Consider the following 24,133-nt stretch of genomic DNA (forward strand, 5'->3'; position numbering starts at 1 on the left):
CCATTTCTTACCTAAAAAGACTATTTTGCCCTTGATTTTTTAATTTCTTTAAATAAATACATCCCCGATCTCACCCCTTCACCTTACCTTACCTTACCTACCTCACAATTTTCCCTATTTAAATAATAATCTTTTTAGATAAGATAGGGACCAAACGTGTAACAAAAATAAACTGTAGGGACCAAGCGTGTAACAAAAACAAACAGTAGGGACCTTCCGAGTTAAAAAAATAAGTTATGAACCAAACGTGCAAATTACCCAAAACCATAAGGACCATTCATGTACTTTACTCTTATGCTTATTATTCGTCTTTTCTTTTCTCTTACTAGGATGGTTATGGTAATATGAAAGATGATGCTATTGTGGCACCCTATGTATGATGTTAGACATAGGAAATATATTTTATAATGTAAGTTATAACATTTGTTTTGTCATATGGTTTTACTTATGTTATTTTCTTATAATAAGGTTGCTTCTAATAGTAATGAAAATGATGGTGCTACAAAATATGTATCATAGGAAAAGGATGTTGAAGATAGTGACAGATGTGACAATGTATTACTAATTTTTTTTTTACTATTATTGTATATTTTTTTTAGGTTTGAAGTTTTCTTATTGTTCTTATTGATCTATTCAATTTGGTTGGTGATGATACTATTGAAGATGATATTTCTAAGACACCTATCTCCAAATGTGGTTTACAAGATGGTGGAGAAAGTAAAGTAAGTTACAACATATTGTGTACAATTTCTATTTTCCTTACGATATGGAACAAAATGTCAACCATTATTGTCACCTCATTTGATATATTTGAAGTTTTCTTATTGTTCTCATTGATCTATTCAATTAGGTTGGTGATGATACTATTGAAGATGATATGTCTAAGACACCTATCTCCATATGTGGTTTACAAGATGGTGTAGAAAGTGAAGTAAGTTTACAATGTATTGTGTACAAAATTTCAACGATTATTGACACCTCATTTGATACATTACTTTGTTAGTTATGATTCTTATTTTCCTTTTTTTTTTTACAATTAGGATGCTTGTGTTGTTATTGAAGTTGATTCTTCTGAAAAGTCATTTATCGAATCCTCAATAACACCAATGAAGTGTGGACTTCCATGATTGTGTGAGGAATCTTCATAAGATGATATTGTTAGTTGAATTCAATTCACTTTTGAAGTTTTTTGACATTGTTTTCTAGATTGTATTTCTCTTCTAATTTTGAAATTTCAGTTTCATATCATCGTAGTCCTCAGTTTTTTTATAGGTTAATTGAAATTATTAGGTAGATTAAGCTTTTTATAATAGGTTTTAGACATATTTATTATTCAATTATTTTAAATGTATGGAATGACATGGTACATTCATGTTTTTTTGTCCTTATGACGAAACACATTATTGTTGGGGTACCATATGCCAAATGATCTTACTAGGTTTTTCCAAAACATTTTACTTGGTTTGTCGTTCTGGGTGATTCTATCTAAACTAATATATAAATGAATGAAAGTAATATACAATCAGATTAAGATAAATTAATATAGTATTTATACATTTGTCAACCTTTCCACCGTATGGGTATGACACTAGTTTAAGGTGTGGTGTGCTGTTATGTTAAAGGTGTCTGCTTTAGAACACAAGAACCAAGTAAAGGGAGAGAGTCTTTGTGACATCCCCAAAATCTCGGCAAGAAAAGACCGATTTTCATTTATGCTTTTAAAATAATTTCAGAGTAAATCCTTTTGATTTGAAAGAGTTGCGGAATTTGTTCCCAAAAACAAAGTATGATAAAATAATATTTACCAAAGCATTTCATCAAGAAATGTATTTTCATTATATAATCAAAACTCGGGATATCATATTCCGATACAGACCATAAAGCATAAACGATAACATTACAAGTTGTTCAACAAATATATACATATACAGATTTGTAAACAAAACAACTTGATGATTTATCCATCTTATGCCTTTACGCTACTTCCTGTAATACAAATAAACTGAGTGGGTCAGGGTTGGGAGTCTGGTAAGCATATAGGGGTTTCAACCCACAATAAATAATTATATTTAATTCCACCAACCAACAATAACCCAATTACTCATTCCCGTTATTCTCACTTTACGTTTCTAAAACAACTAACACAAGAGACCTAGTCTTAGAATATTTCATCGGGGTGACAACACATGTATTCGGGGGTTTCCCGACAATATATGTCAAATAAGGCAACCATGAGGGGGATGGAGTACAGCGAATGAACACCCAAGTTCATTAACACCTACAGGTAGCGAACCTGCTAGCGTTCTACAGGACTGTCTAGAAAAGTATGTGGTCGTCATCTAAACTTCGCTAGATGACTGAATCAAAACAACATCGAGGCCTCTCATCTGTTTATCACACAACTATCTACCCATGTTCTACCCGACATATTAGTAGATATTAATATATATTTTTATGCATAGTTTAAAACCTGTATAACATTCTCATTCAATACATATTCCAAACAACAGATGAGACACATATACATAACACGTATTTCATAGAGAATAAATCATATCTATGAGATAGAAGAAAGTGAATATACATTCACACATATAACAACAAAATATACACATAACACGTATTTCGTATAAAATACTTCATAATTATGCGTTAGAAGAAAGTAACTACACACTCACTTGATCAGAAGATGATCGAACAACACTACGGCTTACAGAAGTAATATTCTTCGGCAGATCTGGAAGATCTTCACAAAAACCAGACTCCTCGCGGACAGAGCTTCGGCTCGGGAATGGCACTTCTCGGGATCTTCGGGGCTTCGAGACTTGCTTCGGGGCTCGGGAATGATACCGGGGCTTCGGGATAATTCTTGCACGAAAAACGATGCAAAAACGCGAGAGAAAGGGAAGAAATGAGGAAAGAACTCGGCTGCCCTCGACATCCTTTTATAGGGGGCTGGAATTTCGATTTATGTTGGGCGTAATCTGAAATTACGATGGGCGTAATGAGGATCAGCTCGCTGACTCCCCCCCTTGGATAGTATCGGATAATTTATATTTAAATTAAATATCGAAAATATTTAATAAACTTCAAAAATAATATATTCCTCATACGAACTTCGTTTTCGACGTTCTTTATATCCACGCGTAGGTGAGACTACGCTCTACAAATTTCGTTTAGACTCCGTCTGCTAATTTTGATTTATTTTTATTATTTATTTTTAGTAGGCCGGGACAGGAAAACTCCGTTATAAAATCATAACTTCTTCATCCGACGTCCGTTTTCGCCTATCTTTTCATCGTTTCACTACAATTAACGAGATATTCAATTCTCGTTTATATTGTTTCGGCTAAAAACCGCTCGATCTCAAATCGAGTATTCGGGCTACATACTGCTAAGTCGAAACTTCGAAAAATCATAACTTCCTCATACGAAGTCAGATTTGGGCGTTCTTTTTATGCACGCTATTGGTTTAACGAACTCTACGACTTTTGTTTAGATCACTAAGGCTAAATATTGCTCTAACGTAAATTTCACTTTTTACGTCATTCAGCGTTGTCGGTTCTGTCGTGAAATTTCGACAGGTCATAACTTCTTCATTATAACTCGGATTTTTGCATTCTTTATATCTTCGTAATCCTTGTTTCGACCACTAAATCTTTATGCAAAGATATCGGGCTTATCTCACACTTTAATTTTGACACTTATTTTATTCTTAATTCATTAAATTATAATAATTAAGAAAATAAACACATAATTCACATAATACTCAAATATTTCATCATTAATACTTCAAAAAGAGTTACAAGGGTTAACCTAGAATATTACATCAACAATAATGCGTAGCCTGAAAACGCGGGCGTTACAGTCTTGATCTCATCAGATATATCAACACCAATTTCGAAGGACCCTCACTCTATCCTGATGTAAGATTTCATACATAATTGAAATCAATTTCCCTAATCTTTAAAAGAATAAGTTGATTCAGTCGATTATAATTACAAAACTATAATATAGGATCATCTTAAAAAAAGAATTTGGAGAAGAGTTGCTATCGTACATCGGTACATTCAATAAATCTATGACCACCTCATTCAAGGGAGATGGGATTGATGAAGCTAGTATATTTCCTTTTGAAATTAAAGGCCAATTATGAAATTTTAAAACTAAATATAATATGTAATTTGATAAATATATATAATAGCAACAACTGCTAGTTTTAATTATATTGAGAATGCTCTTTCCAAGTTTGATGATGGACCATTCTTTCTAGGTTAGTTGAGCCTAGTAAGTAGTAACATTTTTTATTCTCAATATCAAGTTCTACATGCTCAATTTCAAGGACCTTTTTATTCTCAAGGTTTACATAGTGGAGGTCAAACAACAAAATCCCAAAAAGTCAATAACCAAGATAGATATAAAGAATTTGGTGGAATTCAAGAAATGGAATGGAATATGTGAGTGGGAATCAGGATTTGGCTACTTTGGCTCCATTAGAACAAAAGATTTTGTTAGGAGATAACATGTTTGAGAAGACAAAAAATGGGCATAAAGTACTACAGTATTATTATATTTACTTTGTCTCTTCTATTATGTGTCAAGTATATCAGTGGTATTTCAATTGCAAAATTTATTGATAGAATTTGTTACCTTTAGCTATTATGCATCAAGTATATAAATGGTATTTCAATTTCAAAATGCTCATCAATCATTAACACAGGTAGATGATGACACTTTACTCTTTCTCATCAAGTTATCAAACTAGTCAACAGGAATCTATAATATACAACTATTAGATTCTTCATCAAAAAGGAAATCATAAATTTATAGGAACTTCAATTTTCAGTTGATACTTTCTCTTGCTTATACTTACTAATAGCTAGGGTAAGAATATTAGAAATGCGGCAACTAAACAACGTTGCTGGAGGTGAATCTAGCTTTGTGAATATATTTTTATATAACAAAATACATGTAAACTTTTATGTGTAATAAATACATGGAATTTCAAAGGCAACTAAATTTCATCAGCCTACCAATTAAGGTGTTAGTGATCAGATTTTGTGTTGGTCGACATAAAATAAAGTTTTTCTTTTTCATATATGCTTAAAGAATCCATAATTATCGGAGCTCTAACAATTTGTCCTCTTAATGAATCCTCATACACAAAAATACAATTGACTCAGATGAGTTATACCAAAGACATTCTCATCTAACCCTGAATAATCTGATCACCTAGCTAATGTGCAACTTATGAGTATATACAAATGATATGCTTCCACTTTAACAATGCATTATGCTATGTAATCAGTCGCAATGAAAAATAGAAAGAGAAGCATGGAACATGAGACACTAAGATAATATTGTGCCCAACTGTTCTGCTGAAAAATTATGTGAACACGAGAGGTTATGGATGTTTTGTTGGCCTGAAAGACAAAGACTCATGTTGCTCGGTTTAACTGGCAGTTAGACAAATTCTGAATCAATATCCATATCAATTGAAACGTCCCGTTCTTCAAACTCCAGTAAAATACAAAAAGGGTTCTATCAGACATTAAACACTAACGATTCAAGGTGATTCGTGTATGTAATGCTAAGAGATAAGAGGGATGATGATTGAAAAAGAAAAAATGGGGAAATTGAACCCTAACGAAGTATATTATGCAATTGAACTAGAACTAACCTAATATATGACTATAGCAAATAAAATCAAGAGATTTACTTGAATCGGAAGTTAAGAATACTTTCAGATTAAAAAATGTGGGGGTTGCCGGAATCGGAAGCTGCAATGGTGAGTAGTATCGTTATCTGTTCGAACAGAGATGGTGAGATAAAGCAGAACCAAAATTGGGTTAACAGATTGAAAGGAACTTACTGTGCTAAAGCTGGAGGAAGGAAACTTACATTACCTCCGTGAAAATGGAATTGGGTTGCACCAATTTCCGTGAGAGATTGGCGATAGAAAAAAAAAAAGCGGATACCCCAAATATTGTTTATGTCGTCGTTCTCTCGCTAAATGCGTACCGGATGACACAATTTTTTTATCCCTTGTTGAACGCTAACTAAGTGCCTTCATTTTCGACTGATTAGCGAGGAATAGTAGTGCATCGATATATACTTGCGAGATCCGTAGTTGAGCCCTCGGTAAATCCTCATTAATATTTCATATGTTAAATAAATAAAATAATTATAAAAAACATAGTAGATCTATGGTAATTCCCTAGCTATAACTCTAAATGTTGCTAGAGAATAAATCCATAGCAAAATCCTTAACTTAAAGTCAAGTTTCTACTAGTTATATACACATTCAAATTCAAATAATTTATAATCTAGGACCACTGCAACTTGATAATATAATATAGTTTAGTTCAAATTAAATTGGAATCCAGTGTTGGGTACTTTGTATTTTAATGGTAGACTTGGTAGTGCATGCACATGGATATCATTTGTTTGTAATTCTAATATACAATTGGTGTGATGGCCCCACCTCATGCTTTGCAAATCATTTCTGTGGAATGTAAAAACCTTGCATTCACATGTCTCGTCTCAAACTAAAAAATTGAACTTCGATCGCACGATATGACTCGCACGCAGCGCCGTCCGCCGTCTAACCGCTCACCGGATACACACCCAATATCTGAAATTACGATGGGCGTAATGAGGATCAGCTCGCTGACTCCCCCCCTTGGATAGTATCGGATAATTTATATTTAAATTAAATATCGAAAATATTTAATAAACTTCAAAAATCATATATTCCTCATACGAACTTCGTTTTCGACGTTCTTTATATCCACGCGTAGGTGAGACTACGCTCTACAACTTTCGTTTAGACTCCGTCTGCTAATTTTGATTTATTTTTATTATTTATTTTTAGTAGGCCGGGACAGGAAAACTCCGTTATAAAATCATAACTTCTTCATCCGACGTCCGTTTTCGCCTATCTTTTCATCGTTTCACTACAATTAATGAGATATTCAATTCTCGTTTAGATTGTTTCGGCTAAAAACCGCTCGATCTCAAATCGAGTATTCGGGCTACATACTGCTAAGTCGAAACTTCGAAAAATCATAACTTCCTCATACGAAGTCAGATTTGGGCGTTCTTTTTATGCACGCTATTGGTTTAACGAACTCTACGACTTTTGTTTAGATCACTAAGGCTAAATATTGCTCTAACGTAAATTTCACTTTTTACGTCATTCAGCGTTGTCGGTTCTGTCGTGAAATTTCGACAGGTCATAACTTCTTCATTATAACTCGGATTTTTGCATTCTTTATATCTTCGTAATCCTTGTTTCGACCACTAAATCTTTATGCAAAGATATCGGGCTTATCTCACACTTTAATTTTGACACTTATTTTATTCTTAATTCATTAAATTATAATAATTAAGAAAATAAACACATAATTCACATAATACTCAAATATTTCATCATTAATACTTCAAAAAGAGTTACAAGGGTTAACCTAGAATATTACATCAACAATAATGCGTAGCCTGAAAACGCGGGCGTTACAGTCTTGATCTCATCAGATATATCAACACCAATTTCGAAGGACCCTCACTCTATCCTGATGTAAGATTTCATACATAATTGAAATCAATTTCCCTAATCTTTAAAAGAATAAGTTGATTCAGTCGATTATAATTACAAAACTATAATATAGGATCATCTTAAAAAAAGAATTTGGAGAAGAGTTGCTATCGTACATCGGTACATTCAATAAATCTATGACCACCTCATTCAAGGGAGATGGGATTGATGAAGCTAGTATATTTCCTTTTGAAATTAAAGGCCAATTATGAAATTTTAAAACTAAATATAATATGTAATTTGATAAATATATATAATAGCAACAACTGCTAGTTTTAATTATATTGAGAATGCTCTTTCCAAGTTTGATGATGGACCATTCTTTCTAGGTTAGTTGAGCCTAGTAAGTAGTAACATTTTTTATTCTCAATATCAAGTTCTACATGCTCAATTTCAAGGACCTTTTTATTCTCAAGGTTTACATAGTGGAGGTCAAACAACAAAAGCCCAAAAAGTCAATAACCAAGATAGATATAAAGAATTTGGTGGAATTCAAGAAATGGAATGGAATATGTGAGTGGGAATCAGGATTTGGCTACTTTGGCTCCATTAGAACAAAAGATTTTGTTAGGAGATAACATGTTTGAGAAGACAAAAAATGGGCATAAAGTACTACAGTATTATTATATTTACTTTGTCTCTTCTATTATGTGTCAAGTATATCAGTGGTATTTCAATTGCAAAATTTATTGATAGAATTTGTTACCTTTAGCTATTATGCATCAAGTATATAAATGGTATTTCAATTTCAAAATGCTCATCAATCATTAACACAGGTAGATGATGACACTTTACTCTTTCTCATCAAGTTATCAAACTAGTCAACAGGAATCTATAATATACAACTATTAGATTCTTCATCAAAAAGGAAATCATAAATTTATAGGAACTTCAATTTTCAGTTGATACTTTCTCTTGCTTATACTTACTAATAGCTAGGGTAAGAATATTAGAAATGCGGCAACTAAACAACGTTGCTGGAGGTGAATCTAGCTTTGTGAATATATTTTTATATAACAAAATACATGTAAACTTTTATGTGTAATAAATACATGGAATTTCAAAGGCAACTAAATTTCATCAGCCTACCAATTAAGGTGTTAGTGATCAGATTTTGTGTTGGTCGACATAAAATAAAGTTTTTCTTTTTCATATATGCTTAAAGAATCCATAATTATCGGAGCTCTAACAATTTGTCCTCTTAATGAATCCTCATACACAAAAATACAATTGACTCAGATGAGTTATACCAAAGACATTCTCATCTAACCCTGAATAATCTGATCACCTAGCTAATGTGCAACTTATGAGTATATACAAATGATATGCTTCCACTTTAACAATGCATTATGCTATGTAATCAGTCACAATGAAAAATAGAAAGAGAAGCATGGAACATGAGACACTAAGATAATATTGTGCCCAACTGTTCTGCTGAAAAATTATGTGAACACGAGAGGTTATGGATGTTTTGTTGGCCTGAAAGACAAAGACTCATGTTGCTCGGTTTAACTGGCAGTTAGACAAATTCTGAATCAATATCCATATCAATTGAAACGTCCCGTTCTTCAAACTCCAGTAAAATACAAAAAGGGTTCTATCAGACATTAAACACTAACGATTCAAGGTGATTCGTGTATGTAATGCTAAGAGATAAGAGGGATGATGATTGAAAAAGAAAAAATGGGGAAATTGAACCCTAACGAAGTATATTATGCAATTGAACTAGAACTAACCTAATATATGACTATAGCAAATAAAATCAAGAGATTTACTTGAATCGGAAGTTAAGAATACTTTCAGATTAAAAAGTGTGGTGGTTGCCGGAATCGGAAGCTGCAATGGTGAGTAGTATCGTCATCTGTTCGAACAGAGATGGTGAGATAAAGCAGAACCAAAATTGGGTTAACAGATTGAAAGGAACTTACTGTGCTAAAGCTGGAGGAAGGAAACTTACATTACCTCCGTGAAAATGGAATTGGGTTGCACCAATTTCCGCGAGAGATTGGCGATAGAAAAAAAAAAAAAAAGCGGATACCCCAAATATTGTTTATGTCGTCGTTCTCTCGCTAAATGCGTACCGGATGACACAATTTTTTTATCCCTTGTTGAACGCTAACTAAGTGCCTTCATTTTCGACTGATTAGCGAGGAATAGTAGTGCATCGATATATACTTGCGAGATCCGTAGTTGAGCCCTCGGTAAATCCTCATTAATATTTCATATGTTAAATAAATAAAATAATTATAAAAAACATAGTAGATCTATGGTAATTCCCTAGCTATAACTCTAAATGTTGCTAGAGAATAAATCCATAGCAAAATCCTTAACTTAAAGTCAAGTTTCTACTAGTTATATACACATTCAAATTCAAATAATTTATAATCTAGGACCACTGCAACTTGATAATATAATATAGTTTAGTTCAAATTAAATTGGAATCCAATGTTGGGTACTTTGTATTTTAATGGTAGACTTGGTAGTGCATGCGCATGGATATCATTTGTTTGTAATTCTAATATACAATTGGTGTGATGGCCCCACCTCATGCTTTGCAAATCATTTCTGTGGAATGTAAAAACCTTGCATTCACATGTCTCGTCTCAAACTAAAAAATTGAACTTCGATCGCACGATATGACTCGCACGCAGCGCCGTCCGCCGTCTAACCGCTCACCGGATACACACCCAATATCTGATGAAACAACCTATAACATAATCCCATTAAACAATTTACAAGCTGATCACCCATCCCTCCGTTTCCCAGAAGTGCATGCTGCCATCGCTGCTCTAAAGGCTGGCGATCCTGACCTCCCAATACCACCCTATATCCAACTGCAATCCAACTATGACCTCCTGGACTGGCTTGGCGCCTTGTTCGGATTCCAACATCACAATGTGTTAAACCAGCGGGAGCACCTGGTTCTCCACCTCGCAAACGCCCAGATGCGGCTGCAGCCACTACAGGATAATATCCTCACCCTCGACCCGGCGGTGCTAAGCGGATTTCGTGTTGATCTGCTCAGAAACTACACGCACTGGTGCTCCTTCCTCGGCCATAATTCCTGCATCCAAGGTACCAGCCGAGACCTTCTGTATGTTGCACTCTATCTACTCATTTGGGGCGAGGCAGCGAATCTACGGTTCATGCCTGAGTGTATCTGTTATATATTTCATCATATGGCTGAGGAGATGAATAAAATTCTGGTTGGTTCCATCGATACGAACACTGGTAGGCTTGTGTTGCCCACTGTATCTGGGGAAAACGCATTTCTGAATTGCATTGTGAAACCAATTTACTGTACTGTCAAGGCGGAGGTAGCAAACAGTAATAACGGCACAGAACCACATTTAAATTGGCGGAATTACGATGATATCAACGAGTACTTTTGGAGTAGAAGATGTTTTGAGAATTTGAAATGGCCTATGGAACCTGGGAGCGATTTCTTCGTCACAAATAGGAAAAGAAAGAGGGTAGGGAAGATGGGTTTCATTGAGCAGAGATCCTTTCTGAACCTGTTAAGATGCTTCGATAGGTTGTGGACTATGTTGTTCCTCTATCTACAGGCTGCCATTATTGTTGCCTGGAAAGATCCAAACGTTCTTCCATGGCAATCTTTAAAAGACAAAGACGTTCAAGAAAAGCTTTTGAGTGTATTCATAACCTGGAGTTCCATGAGGTTTCTGAGAGCTCTTCTTGATGTTATGATGCAGTATAAACTGGTTTCCAGAGAGGCTTTATGGCTCGGTGCAAGAATGGCGTTGAAGATCATTGTTTCGATTGTTTGGATAGTTGTTTTTGCCACGTTGTTTGCTAGAATTTGGAGTCAGAAAAAGAAGGATCTGGGTGTCTCGGATAATTACATTAAGGAAGTGGTAATTTTCATCACGGCAGCGTTGGTGTTCATCCTCCCACAAGTATTAGCACAAGTCCTCTTTTTTCTTCCAGTACCTAGTTGCTTAACCCAGACTACCAACTGGAGAATCTTTTACCTGATAACGTGGTGGTTTCAGACTAAAGCTTTTGTGGGTCGGGGACTCAGGGAAGGTTGGATGGATAGGATGAAGTATTGTATGTTCTGGGTTGTGGTTCTTGCCACAAAGTTCTATTTTAGTTACTTCTTGCAGATAAAACCAATGATTCAACCCACTAAAGACCTCTTACACCACCACTCCAAGGTCACATCCGGATGGCAACACCTCTTTTGTAAAAGCAACAGGTTTGTAGTAAGCCTTATCTGGCTACCAGTTGTATTGATCTATTTGATGGACTTACAAATCTGGTACTCCATTTATTCTTCATTTGTGGGTGCGGGAGTTGGTTTGTTTAGCAATTTGGGTGAGATCCGCTACATGCAACAACTGAGGTTGAGGTTTCAGTTTTTTGCGGGTGCAATACGATACAATCTCATGCCAGTCGAGGAGTTGGTAGCTACTAGCCACTTGAATATTCAATCTCTATGGAGCATGGCTAGAGATCGCGTTCATCAATGGTGTTTAAGGTGGTGTTGTCTTGGCATTCCTTTGAAGAAAATTGAATCAAACCAAGTCCAGGCCTACAAATTTGCCGCGATATGGAATGAAATAGTTTTGAATTTTCGAAAAGAAGACATTGTTAGTGACGAGGAAGTCGAGCTTCTTGAGATGCCACAGGATACTCATAATGGTAGTAGTGTCCGAATTAGGTGGCCGTGTTTTCTGCTTTATAAGGAGTTATATCTCGCTGTCTGCCAGGCAAAAGAGTTGGGTGATGCAGGAGACGAGAGGTTATGGCATAAGATTGGAAAGAATGTGTACAGACGTTGTACCGTTTTAGAAACTTACGACAGTGTCAAGAATCTGCTGCTCAAGTCAATATTAGCGGAGAGAACGCAAGAACTCTCAATTCTCGAAAATCTGTTTGAAGAAATCGATAACTCGATTACGAACCATAAGTTTACTAATACGTTTAACATGTCCGCCCTTCCCATCATTCAAGAGAAACTGATCACGCTTGTCGATCTGTTGATCATAAAGTCAGCCGAGAAAGATGTTAAGAAAGTGGTTAGCACGCTAAGGGGACTTTATGTGTTTGTCGTAAGGGATTTCTTCAAACCTAAAGGCACCATGGAGAAGCTAAAACAGGATGGCTTGGATCCCGACAGCCTATTCCAGAATGCGGTCAGGTTGCCCAATCCAAACGATGACAACTTCTTTCGGCGGGCTCGGCGGCTCCACTCAATTCTTACATCCCCCAACATTCTGAACAATATTCCGGTAAATATGGAGGCCAGGAGAAGACTTGCGTTCTTCAGTAATTCATTGTTTATGAACATGCCTCACGCTCCCCGAGTTGAGAAGATGATGGCTTTCAGTGTCTTGACACCTTACTACAATGAAGATGTAGTGTACAAAAAAGAACAACTTTTAACCGAAAACGAAGATGGTGTTTCCATTCTTTACTATCTGAAGACTGTGTATGCTGATGAATGGGCCAACTTTTTGCAGCGAATGAGCCCGGAAGAGCTTGTCACAGAGGAGCAGCTGTGGACTAAAAACCCTAACGATCTTCGGCTTTGGGCATCATATAGAGGCCAGACGCTTGCACGCACAGTAAGGGGAATGATGAACAATTATCGGGTACTCCAAGAGCTAAACTCGCTTGATGCTGTATCTGAGAAAGACATTGGTGAAGGAGCAACGAAATTCATTCATTCTAGACGTCCACGGCTTCGTCACATACTGCAGGAGAATTTAGATGATGACACTTTGACTAGAGGCCATAAAAGTGGAATGGAACTGATGAAATACACGTACGTAATTGCCTGTCAGATGTACGGGACCCAAAAGGCGCAAAGGGATCCCCGTGCAGAAGATATTTTGTATTTGATGAAAGAAAACGAAGCTCTTCGCGTGGCCTTTGTTGATGAGGTGTCCACAAAACATGGAATGGAGTATTATTCTGTTCTCGTCAAGTATGATTGGAATTTGGAAAAAGAAGTTGAAATTTATCGGGTACGGTTACCGGGTCCTTTGAAGCTTGGCGAAGGAAAGCCCGAGAATCAGAATCATGCACTCATTTTTACTCGGGGAGATGCGGTTCAGACCATTGACATGAATCAGGACAACTATTACGAGGATGCCCTGAAAATGAGGAATTTACTTGAGGAGTTCAAAGTTACGTACGGTGTTCATAAGCCACAAATTTTGGGAGTTAGGGAACATGTCTTTACGGGTTCTGTCTCTTCCCTTGCTTGGTTCATGTCGGCTCAAGAAACAAGCTTTGTAACCTTGGGTCAGCGTGTTTTAGCAAACCCTTTGAAAATCCGGTTTCATTATGGGCATCCAGATGTGTTTGATAGATTTTGGTTCTTAACTCGTGGTGGAATCAGTAAAGCATCAAGACCAATCAACTTAAGCGAGGACATTTTTGCTGGTTTTAACTGCACCTTAAGAGGGGGAAACGTGACTCACCATGAGTACATACAAGTCGGAAAAGGAAGGGATGTCGGGTTAAACCAAGTATCCATGTTCGAAGCAAAAGTTGCAAGCGGGAACGGCGAGCAACTTCTTAGTAGAGACGTTTACAGATTGGGCCATATGCTCGATTTTTTCAGAATGCTTTCGTTTTTCTACACAACAGTTGGGTTCTTTTTCAACACCATGATGGTTACGTTAGCCGTATATGCGTTTTTGTGGGGTCAGTTATATCTTGCGTTGACTGGGATGGAGAATGTTGTAGAGGGCAATTCTAGCACAACCAACGCTTTGACTACCGTTCTAAACCAGCAGTTTCTTGTGCAGCTTGGTCTTCTCAGTGTCTTGCCCATGATCTTCGAAAACACTCTTGAGTTCGGATTTCTTACAGCCTTATGGGATTTCATAATAATGCAGCTACAACTTTCGTCTGTATTCTACACATTCTCTGTCGGAACTCGTTCTCATTACTTTGGTCGAACAATCCTTCACGGTGGAGCAAAATACCGTGCCACAGGGCGTGGCTTTGTGGTGCATCACACCAGTTTCGCTGACAACTACAGACTCTACGCTCGTAGTCATTTCATAAAGGCGATTGAACTTGGTTTGATCCTAATCGTTTATGTTGTGTATAGCCCTGTTACTAAAGGAACACTTGCCTACACTGCGTTGACCCTTTCAAGTTGGTTCCTTGTGGTTTCATGGATCATGGCACCATTTGTATTCAACCCTTCTGGGTTCGATTGGTTAAAAACAGTTAATGATTATTACGACTTCATGAACTGGATACAGTTTCGAGGAATAGTGTTTGAAAACCCTGAACAGAGCTGGGAAAAGTGGTGGTATGAGGAACAAGATCATCTGAGAACAACTGGTGTATATGGAAAGTGTTTGGAGATTATTTTGGATTTACGGTTTTTCTATTTCCAGTATGGAATGGTTTATAAGTTGGGTATTGCTGCCGGTAGCAAAAAGATTGATGCCTACTTACTTTCCTGGATCTACATGGTTGTGGTTCTTGTGGCCCATTTGATTATTGTATATCATTGTAAAAAGTATTCTGCGAGAGAACATACCTACTATCGGTTGATTCAGTTCGCTGTTAGTGTTCTTGGAATACTTATAATAATTGTTCTTATGGTGTTCACACAGTTCAAGCTTCTTGATCTGTTAACGAGTTTGTTGGTCTTCCTTCCCACTGGGTGGGGTGTTCTTTTGATTGCCCAATTGTTCCGAACCATTTTGGAGAAAGCTAAGTTGTGGGAGACTGTTGTCTCGATTGCTCGCATGTACGATATGATGTTTGGGATGATTGTTTTGGCACCGGTGGCTGCTTTATCATGGTTTCCGGGGTCACAGTCGATGCAAACCAGAATCCTTTTCAATGAAGCATTTAGTAGGGGTTTGGGATATGCGAAATGGTTGTTGAAAGGGAAACCAAAACTTAAACAACGATTCCAGGTAATAAATCTGGAATTCTTCAAGTCTTTATAATTCTATAATATTTACTTCTTTATATATCTTGCTACAACATAATGTTGGTTAATGACCTGTGATATTTTATTTCTGTTGCAGGATTGATGCATCTTTTATATTGTGTGACGACTTTTGTGTTTGTCTTGTCGGGCAATATGGCATTCCTTCTATGTTTTGCATTATTATATGTCAAAGTGTGCTTGTGTTTGTAAAATAATTAACATCTGATTTCATGAAAATGTTAGTACTTTAGAAGATCAAAACTAAAGTTATCTGTTAATTATTATTCTGATTGTTTTATGTAATTTGAGGTTTTCTTTCATCTCCCTCCTACTAAAATTAATGGGTGGTGACTGGTGAGCATAGCATGGTTCCTGCCATACTACCTTTACTTGCTGGTAGCCACCTCCAAATGCTGAGCAAAGGCCATCCATAGCTGAAGCTTTCAAAACATATGCAGTAGCATGACTCCATTATTTCCAAGCCACATGCAAGTCTTGCTCCTTATTTTAATGTTACATTTTAAGTTTATTATTATATTTTTATCTATCATATTATATTATCTATATATATACAAAAAATATATTTATAATGACACTAAAGATTCTTTCAAATTATAACTTTATTATTATCAAGGTGCGCATGTAAAACATAAACGATTAATATATACTAATATTTTTTTATAAATGAATACACATTAATGTTTAAATTTTAAGATATTTTTCATTTTTAAATGATAAAATATATATTTGTATTGACGTAAAAGTTTATTGTAGAAGTAACATAACATATTTAAAAGATTAGTTTGGCCTAATTAACACCACTTAGCTAAAAGTCGGTAAAAGTACTGCCTACGAAATGATCGAGCTATATAGAATAATCATACTGTTTTCTACGGCGTCTCATATTTTGTCGCAACTTTCTAACAAATTTGCAAGGACTATAGGGCATGGGAGCATCTCACTTTTCCTCACCTCATTTTATTGAAGACATCTTAACACCACACACTTCTCGTTATCCTCTCACCTTTTCCTTTTTCATCTAGGAATAGGTTTCCCATGTTCCCACAAAATGACATGATAATGTCTTCTTTATCTATACCATATAGAGTATATATTTATAAAACAAATTTGTAGCACATACATTAATCAAAAACACCCGCATTAAATAAATAGTTGTTACAGAGGTAGGGGTCACATGAGGAAGGCTGGGCATCATTAGAGTAAGTTAATCTGTTAATGTTGGAAGAGAATGGTTCTTGCAGTGGGAGGACGAAAGTGTTGGGTGAGGGTCGTTCAACGTTTGGCGAGTGAAGAGTGAAGAAGGAAGAAGGAGCAAGTGTAGGCAAAGGGCAAGCCTGTCAAATATCACTACTAGAAACTGAGGTCTCAACGGACAATTCCGTTGCTAAAGACTATCAACGACGGATCAGCGATAGAATTGTCACTCCAGAAAACCTTTGTCGCTAATTGCCAGCGACAGAAAAGCAATGACACAAATAACTCAAGGACCCTCTAGATTTTGCCATTATCCGTCACTGATTTACATCGCTTACTTCCTTTCCTGGATCTACATGGTTGTGGTTCTTGTGGCCCATTTGATTATTGTATACGCATGTAAAAAGTATTCTGCGGGAAAAGATATCTACTATTGGTTGCTTCAGTTCCTTGTTAGTTTTCTTGGAATACTTATAATAATTGTTCTTATGGTGTTCACACAGTTCAAGCTTCTTGATCCATTAATAATGCGAAACAAAGAAGGAACACCATGGTATGTATTTAAACTTTAATGAAATTAAAAAGAAGTAAACGCATATTAGAATTATATTATATAGCTAATAGGAAAAAGGAAGAAGAAAAAAAGAAGAAAAACAAAAATCAGACCAACACATCTAGTGACCTTTGTCGTGGGAGCCACTAAAATTATTCTTAAAGTTGTCGAAAAATTTAAGGTAGTCTATAAACTATGTAAAAGACAAACCCTTGAATACATATTTTCCTGTTTTTTCCGTTTAAAAAAAGTTGTACCGCTTTTGTACTTATCTCTAGACAACTTATTAAAATATAAAACCTTCAAAAACAACATACATGGTGATAACAACTACGAAATTATAATTTATAGTAATATTTATCTTAATAATTATTAAAATACTTGATTTGAATAATAGAAGGCATAAAAAAGGTATATTCACTATAATGATCATTGATGTTTATACACAAAACTATCCGTAATTTTCTAATTAATTAATTCTTGTTGTGCCACACAAAACATATATAGGTGATAACTATTCAATATTGGCGACAGCGGCAGCATATCGATTTGTCGCTGCTAAAGATACATGTCGCCGCTAAAGAAGACGAACTCGGTCTTCCGCTAAATATCAATTTGTCGCTGTTAAAGATACATGAGATCTGCGGAACGCAACCGATGATTCTGCACACGAAACAAAATTCCCAAGACACTGAAGTCAACTCGGTCTTCCATTCTGAAGAAGAGGAACTTTAAACTTCTGCAAACCCCAAGCTACTTCGCATACAGGACCCTCATGCTAGACACTTATGCCCGAACACAATGTTGCCACTTGCCTTCTTTCCAAAGGAACGGGGACCTCCCTGGTCTGAACCTTTTTGTCCACCATCCGAAATACCAGATCCCCTCCGGTTACTAAACCCAAGCGCAAACTCTCAGTCGCTCCCAGCGACCTCCGAAGAAACTTCGGCTAGCTAAAACTGCCCTATCTATCTTGTTACTCTGGCTCCTTAAGTCATGGGATCCTCGATCCTCTAAATTGGCCCTACGGTCTCAACCAGGTCCCAACTGCGCTGCTGCAATCATACGGGCCTTGCCCACAGGTCTCACCCAACTATATCTTGGAGTGGTCTCTCCCACAGGTCTCACATATCTTGGGCTATACAGGCCCCACTCCACCCTAAAACTCAACGAACTACCCTCTCTATCGATCTTCATCATGCTAACTAAGAGATATGGGCCACACCCACATTCTGCTAAGTAGGAGATACGGGCCCTCGCCCACACTCCTCTAACTAGCTGCTAACGAAATGCTACGGCTACCCCGCAGCCTTACTACTCTTCCCGCTCCGCCTAGCTGCTAGAGATTGCTACGGCGACCCCGTAGTCTTTCATCCTGACTAAACTTGTACCCTGTCGATAAAATCTCCCACTTGGTTCCCACCCAGGTATCATCTACCGCGAAAACCCGAACTCAATGTTGGGAAGTTTCCCAAACCCCCAACTCGTGCGCTCCTCTAATCCAACAGCCACTGGGGTTGCTTTCCTTTCTAACAAAATTGCGAACGCATCCCAATTTGCACTTACATGTGCTCCTGACCTCTGGGATAGTTCTCCCCCACTTTGATTCGACTATATCCCTTCAACTCCCAACTTGGGAAGGATTCTCAATCCTTCTCTCCATCTAAAAGAGTCAATATGCTGACATCCAACACTTACCACTGCTAACATTCCAACTAACCAATACCAAATCTGAACTACTCTTGAAGACTAACAGAACACTTTCCGAGAACCGGCTCCAAAAAGGGGGGTACTGCTATGAACTACTGGCCGAAAATCCATGGTATGCAGATGGAATATGATCCGAAAACGAACAGAAATAAAGTTCTAATATACATTCATTAACATGGATGCAGTACCACAACAATATGATCATGAATAAAAGTAGGCCAGGAAAGCAAAAGATTCATACCTGCAACGTAGATTTGATGCATGTCGAGAAAAATGTGGGTGAGAGTCTTTTTGATATTTCTATGATGAATGATAATAGTAAAGACATCAAATGCACGTGAGGACTTGAAAAATATGAATATACGACGTAATCAATGGTTGCAAAAAAAGGGTAACAAGTTCACTAGACCACATGCAAGCTACTCATTCAAGAAACTTGACCACAAAATCTTTTATCAATTTATAAGAGATGTTAAATTTCCTAATGGGTTTGTATCTAACATCAGTAAGAAAGTGGTAGATAATGATACAAACATTATTGGGTTGAAATCTCATGCCTATCACATTCTTATGCAATGCTTGATACCGATTGGAGTTAGAGCGTGTCACACCCCCAAACAAGAATGGCGTAAACATTTGGGGGTGGATGACTTCACGTAGTACCATAACAATTGAATATCGTAAAGAAAGTAACACAACCATCATATATATAACAAAAACGTACATTGTTGCGTAATACATGTTTCCAAAAGAATATTACAATATGATGATTTAAATTTTTTTGATAATAGACGCCTTAGCGTTCCTTCTTCAAAAGTTGGTAGTTACCTGTATTACTGATTCCCTGAGAAATACAAGTAGTTTCGAAAAAGTGTCAACAATAAAGTTGGTGAGTTCATAAGTGTTTTTGTGCTGAAAAAGTATGTCTTTTTAGAAGAAAACAGATGAATTTGATTTCGAGAAAATCCAATATTTTCCACATATAGTTTGAAAAAGCTCCTGAAAGTTGGAGGGTGTTAGTATCTTTCGTACCTAAATGATAAAAATGAATGTATATTCGGAATAATGTAGATACTGAATGCATTCATGAGTGTCATAAATCAAGCTTATTTTTATACTTCCATGTGAGTCTTATAACCATGCTACTGACACAGACTGCCTGTAACAACATTCTTCAGGTGTTGTAGTGTTATGACATTTGTCACCCTAGACTTGCCGGTCTAACTGTAGCTAACAGTTTAGGTGCGGGATTGTCAATCCTGTATAGATCTATACACAAGTATCACGCTCTCCCTCCAAGAGATTATGGTTTATAATACAGGACTTGAAATGCACACTTGAGAGTACGTTGAAGTTGAATATCTTACATCACTTAGTATAAATAGATTTACGATAAGAAAGTCTTTATTTCACTTCAGGTGAAAGTATTTCGTTTTTCAAGATGTATACGTAAGAATATATGAATAACTCGCAAACTATACCCATTATAGTTTTTCAGAAAGTGTGTTCCATTTGGTGAAAATAACTTGGTGAAATACTAAACTTTATATGTAAAGTAAAATGTTGATATCGAATAATAATAAAATAGAAGTTGTATTTATATCTATATAAAACGATACGTTTTCTTGTATTGTACTTGTATTCCCCCCACCCCCTAAAACATGAAAAGACTTGTTCGGTTTGAAGAGAGTGAGACTAGGATCGAGCAGAACTTCAACTGCGGAAAGATGTGTCTTCGAGCTTCTCGGGGATCTCGGTAGTGTAGAACCTTCGTCGAGGGCTCGGGTATGGAATCGCGGGTGCCGGGATGGCCTTTGGAGCTTACAAGTGTGTGAAAGTGAGAGATAGTTTGAGAAAAGTGTGCCAAAACCCGGAGTTTATGCCCTCTATTTATAGGGTTGAAAGTGTGAGTACGTTGGGTGTACTACCGAAGTACGTTGGGTGTACGCGTTACGCTGGGCGAAAATTTGCATCATGGCTTACGACTCGAGTCTAGCTAGGCATAGATCCTGTAGCCGATGGGACTCGAAACTGCACCTAAGTACGTTGGGCGTACTCTTAAATTACGCTAGGCGTAATTCAGGCTTCAATCTTCTAAATTTCGTAACTTTCGCGTACGGGCTCCGTTTTTCGCGTTCTTTATATCCACGCGTAGGTGAGACTATGCTCTACAAATTTCATTTAGACTCTGTCGGCTAGTTTTGAATTTATTTTTAATGTTAAGTTTTTAGTAGGCTGGGACTGCTAAAGTCCGTTAAAAATTCATAACTTCTTTATCTGACGCCCGATTTCGTCTGTCTTTTCACCATCTTACTCCTGTTATGGAGACTTTAATTCTCGTTTAGGTTGTGTTAACTAAAAATCGTTCAATCTTTAATTCGAGTTTTTAGCTCTCTACTGCTGTTACGAAATTTATAAAATTCGTAACTTCTTCATACGAGGTCCAATTTGAGCGATCTTTTTATGTACGTTCACTGTTTAACGTAATCTATGACTTTTGTTTAGATACTTAAGGCTAAAATGCATTTTATTGGAATTTCGCTTTTTACGTTTAATAATGTTTTACCGGGTGTGTCGTGAATATTTGAGTGGTCATAATTTCTTCATTATAACCCAGTTTTGAACGTTCTTTATGTTTTTGGAAACCTTGACACAATATCTAACATTTGATGCATCCCAAACTTAGATTTTTGAACACTTTATTTTTGAGGTTAATTTCGTTGATTCCAAATAGTTTCGTTGTATTTGACTTTTGAGTGTTACATTGCTTTGGAAAAATATAGGGTTGTCACAGAGCATTATTGGACAAAGAAACTTCTAGACCAATTGTAGATCTTTGTACGCTTTTCAAGCAAATTTGCTCGAGAACACTAAAGATGGAGGATATGACGAAAGCAAAAGAAGACATTATTAGAATCTTGTGCAAGTTAGAGTTGATTTATCCTCCAACGTTTTTCAACATTATGATTCATTTAGTTTTTCATTTACCTGATGAAGCGATTGTCGGAGGCCCAGTATGTATGAGATGGATGTATCCATTCGAAAGGTATATGAAAAAACTAAAAAACTATGTCAGAAATAAGGCGAGGCCGGAAGGTTGTATAGTTGAAGGTTATATTGTTGAAGAAGCTTTGACATTTTGTTCGATAACCTTCAAGATGTCAATCGCCTTGAAAGAAATGAAGACGTCGTCATTGAAAAAACAAAGTTTTGGATGTTTGAGTCCAAGTGTCGACCGACAAGTGCAACGCAAATCAAACATCTTGATATAAGGGAGAAACGTAATATAGAATGGTTTATATTGAATAGTTGTCAAGAAGTCAGACAATACATCGAGTAAGTGTTATTACTTATAATTATCTTTTATTATTTATTGTTACTTTTTTCCATTCATCAATATATATATATATATATATATATATATATATATATATATATATATATATATATATATAAAATTCAAATATGAACATCCTGAAAAGTGACGAAAAGACCGAATTTCCCAACTGGTTTCTTGAAAAGGTAATAATAATTAACAAACAAATATCTTTGATAAATATAACAAATCAAGAATACATAAAAGAAAACTCTCCAGAATTCCACAAAGAGTTGTCAGCCATTTCAATGGGTTCACAAATGGATATTTATACTTACACCGCGTGCATAGTTAACGGTGTTGGATTTATAGTACTTAGTCATGATGCACAACACAAAACACAAAACTCTGGGGTTCTAGCGGTTGGTGAGAATGGAGAGAAATATTATGGCCAGTTAAAAGAGATTATGGAGGTGCAATATCCATATGATTATTAGACTGTAATATTTTGGTGCAAGTGGTTCGATACGGGAGATATTCCTGATGATAATTTCATAAGTATCGACACAGAAAAAGAAGTCTACCAAGATGATCCACTCATATATGCTTCGCAAGCCAAAAAAGTGTTCTACATCCGCGAGCTTGTTAGTCATCGCAGAAACCAAAACAACAACCCTCGTTGTGTCGTCGAGCATGTTAATCATCGAAATATTTGGGATCTACCATCCGACAATGCTCGTGTCCAAAATGCTTACAGTGACTCTGTCCAAGATGTCGACAATGTGGAGGCCGAAAATGTTGACATAGTTCAAAACAACTCTTCATCTGGAGTGTAACAGCCCGGATCCCCAGGTACCTTCATTTATATATTTTTGACATTCTGTGAGGGGACTCGGCGAGTTGGAGGTCGAACTCGCCGAGTCGGGTCGCGGTTTTGGGCGGGGGTTCGCGTCCGGACTCGGCGAGTCCGTGCTGATTAATGAAACCCTAATTTCCCGGTCCTAAGCCCTATTTAAAGGACCTTATGGCCCTCATTTGCGGCCACCTTGAACCCTAAGAGCCCCCATACGTCTGTGAGCCCTTGTGAGTGTGTTTCGAGGCTTTTTGTTCATTATTTTGTGGGATATTGCAAGGAAAGGAGGGAGAGGATCAAGCTTGAAGAGTTGGGGAGCTTGGATCTGTTGCTACTTCATCAAGGGAGTCTTCTCGAGGTAATTTTCAGAGCCAAACTTCGTGTTTTGTGTTGATGTGCCAAATCTAGGGTTTCTTCTTGCATTTCTTGGCTTGAATTGGAAGTATGAGAGATCCCATGGAGATATGGAACCTAGATCTGGACCTTAGCAGGTCCAGGAGACCCCTTATGTCAAGCTTTATGTCCATTCTTTTGAGTTAGAAGCTAAACTTGCCATATTAGAGGTTGTTTCTTCAAAATAAGCCTTGTATGCATTGCATGGCAACCAAGACTGAGACTTTACGTGACAAATAAGCTTGGGAAGTCCAGATCTATGTATGTATGGAACGGATCTGACCGCAAAAGCCAGTTTTAGCTTGTGCATGGCATGGACTCGCCGAGTCTGAAGAACAGACTCGACGAGTCGCTTGAAGATTGTCCTTGAGACCACCCTGTGTGTAGTCCGGACCGAGTTGTGGGTGACTCAGTGAGTCGCAGAGAGTTGGAAAGGTTTTGACAGGTGGACCGAGTCAGGATGGGACTCGCCGAGTTGGCCTTCGACTCGGCGAGTTGAGTCGCGGTGGCCCTGTGATTCAGGCCCAGGAGGAACTCGTCGATTCGGGGGAGTACTCGACGAGTCA

General features: G+C 36.9%; 1 protein-coding gene and 1 non-coding gene across 2 annotated transcripts; both read left to right on the plus strand.

The window, feature by feature from the left end:
* Nucleotides 1–10,161: 10,161 nt before the first annotated feature.
* On the plus strand, nt 10,162–15,830 carry LOC145035189 (callose synthase 12-like). Its single transcript, XM_078983777.1, has 2 exons — nt 10,162–15,510; nt 15,625–15,830. Exons 1-2 carry the CDS (start codon nt 10,231–10,233, stop codon nt 15,628–15,630), a joined length of 5,286 nt encoding a protein of 1,761 aa, XP_078839903.1. The 5' UTR covers nt 10,162–10,230; the 3' UTR covers nt 15,631–15,830.
* Nucleotides 13,184–13,264, plus strand: LOC145038024 (small nucleolar RNA J33). The gene has a single exon (XR_013679127.1). It is a non-coding gene; the product is annotated as a small nucleolar RNA J33 (small nucleolar RNA).
* Nucleotides 15,831–24,133: the final 8,303 nt, after the last annotated feature.

This window comes from Lactuca saligna, chromosome 3 (assembly GCF_052625555.1).
Source record: "Lactuca saligna cultivar CGN05327 chromosome 3, ASM5262555v1, whole genome shotgun sequence".
Taxonomy (NCBI): Eukaryota; Viridiplantae; Streptophyta; class Magnoliopsida; order Asterales; family Asteraceae; genus Lactuca; species Lactuca saligna.

Coding starts and splice junctions, on each gene's coding strand:
- LOC145035189 (XM_078983777.1), top strand. CDS start 10,231: ATGACTCGCACGCAGCGCCGTCCGCCGTCTAACCGCTCACCGGATACA.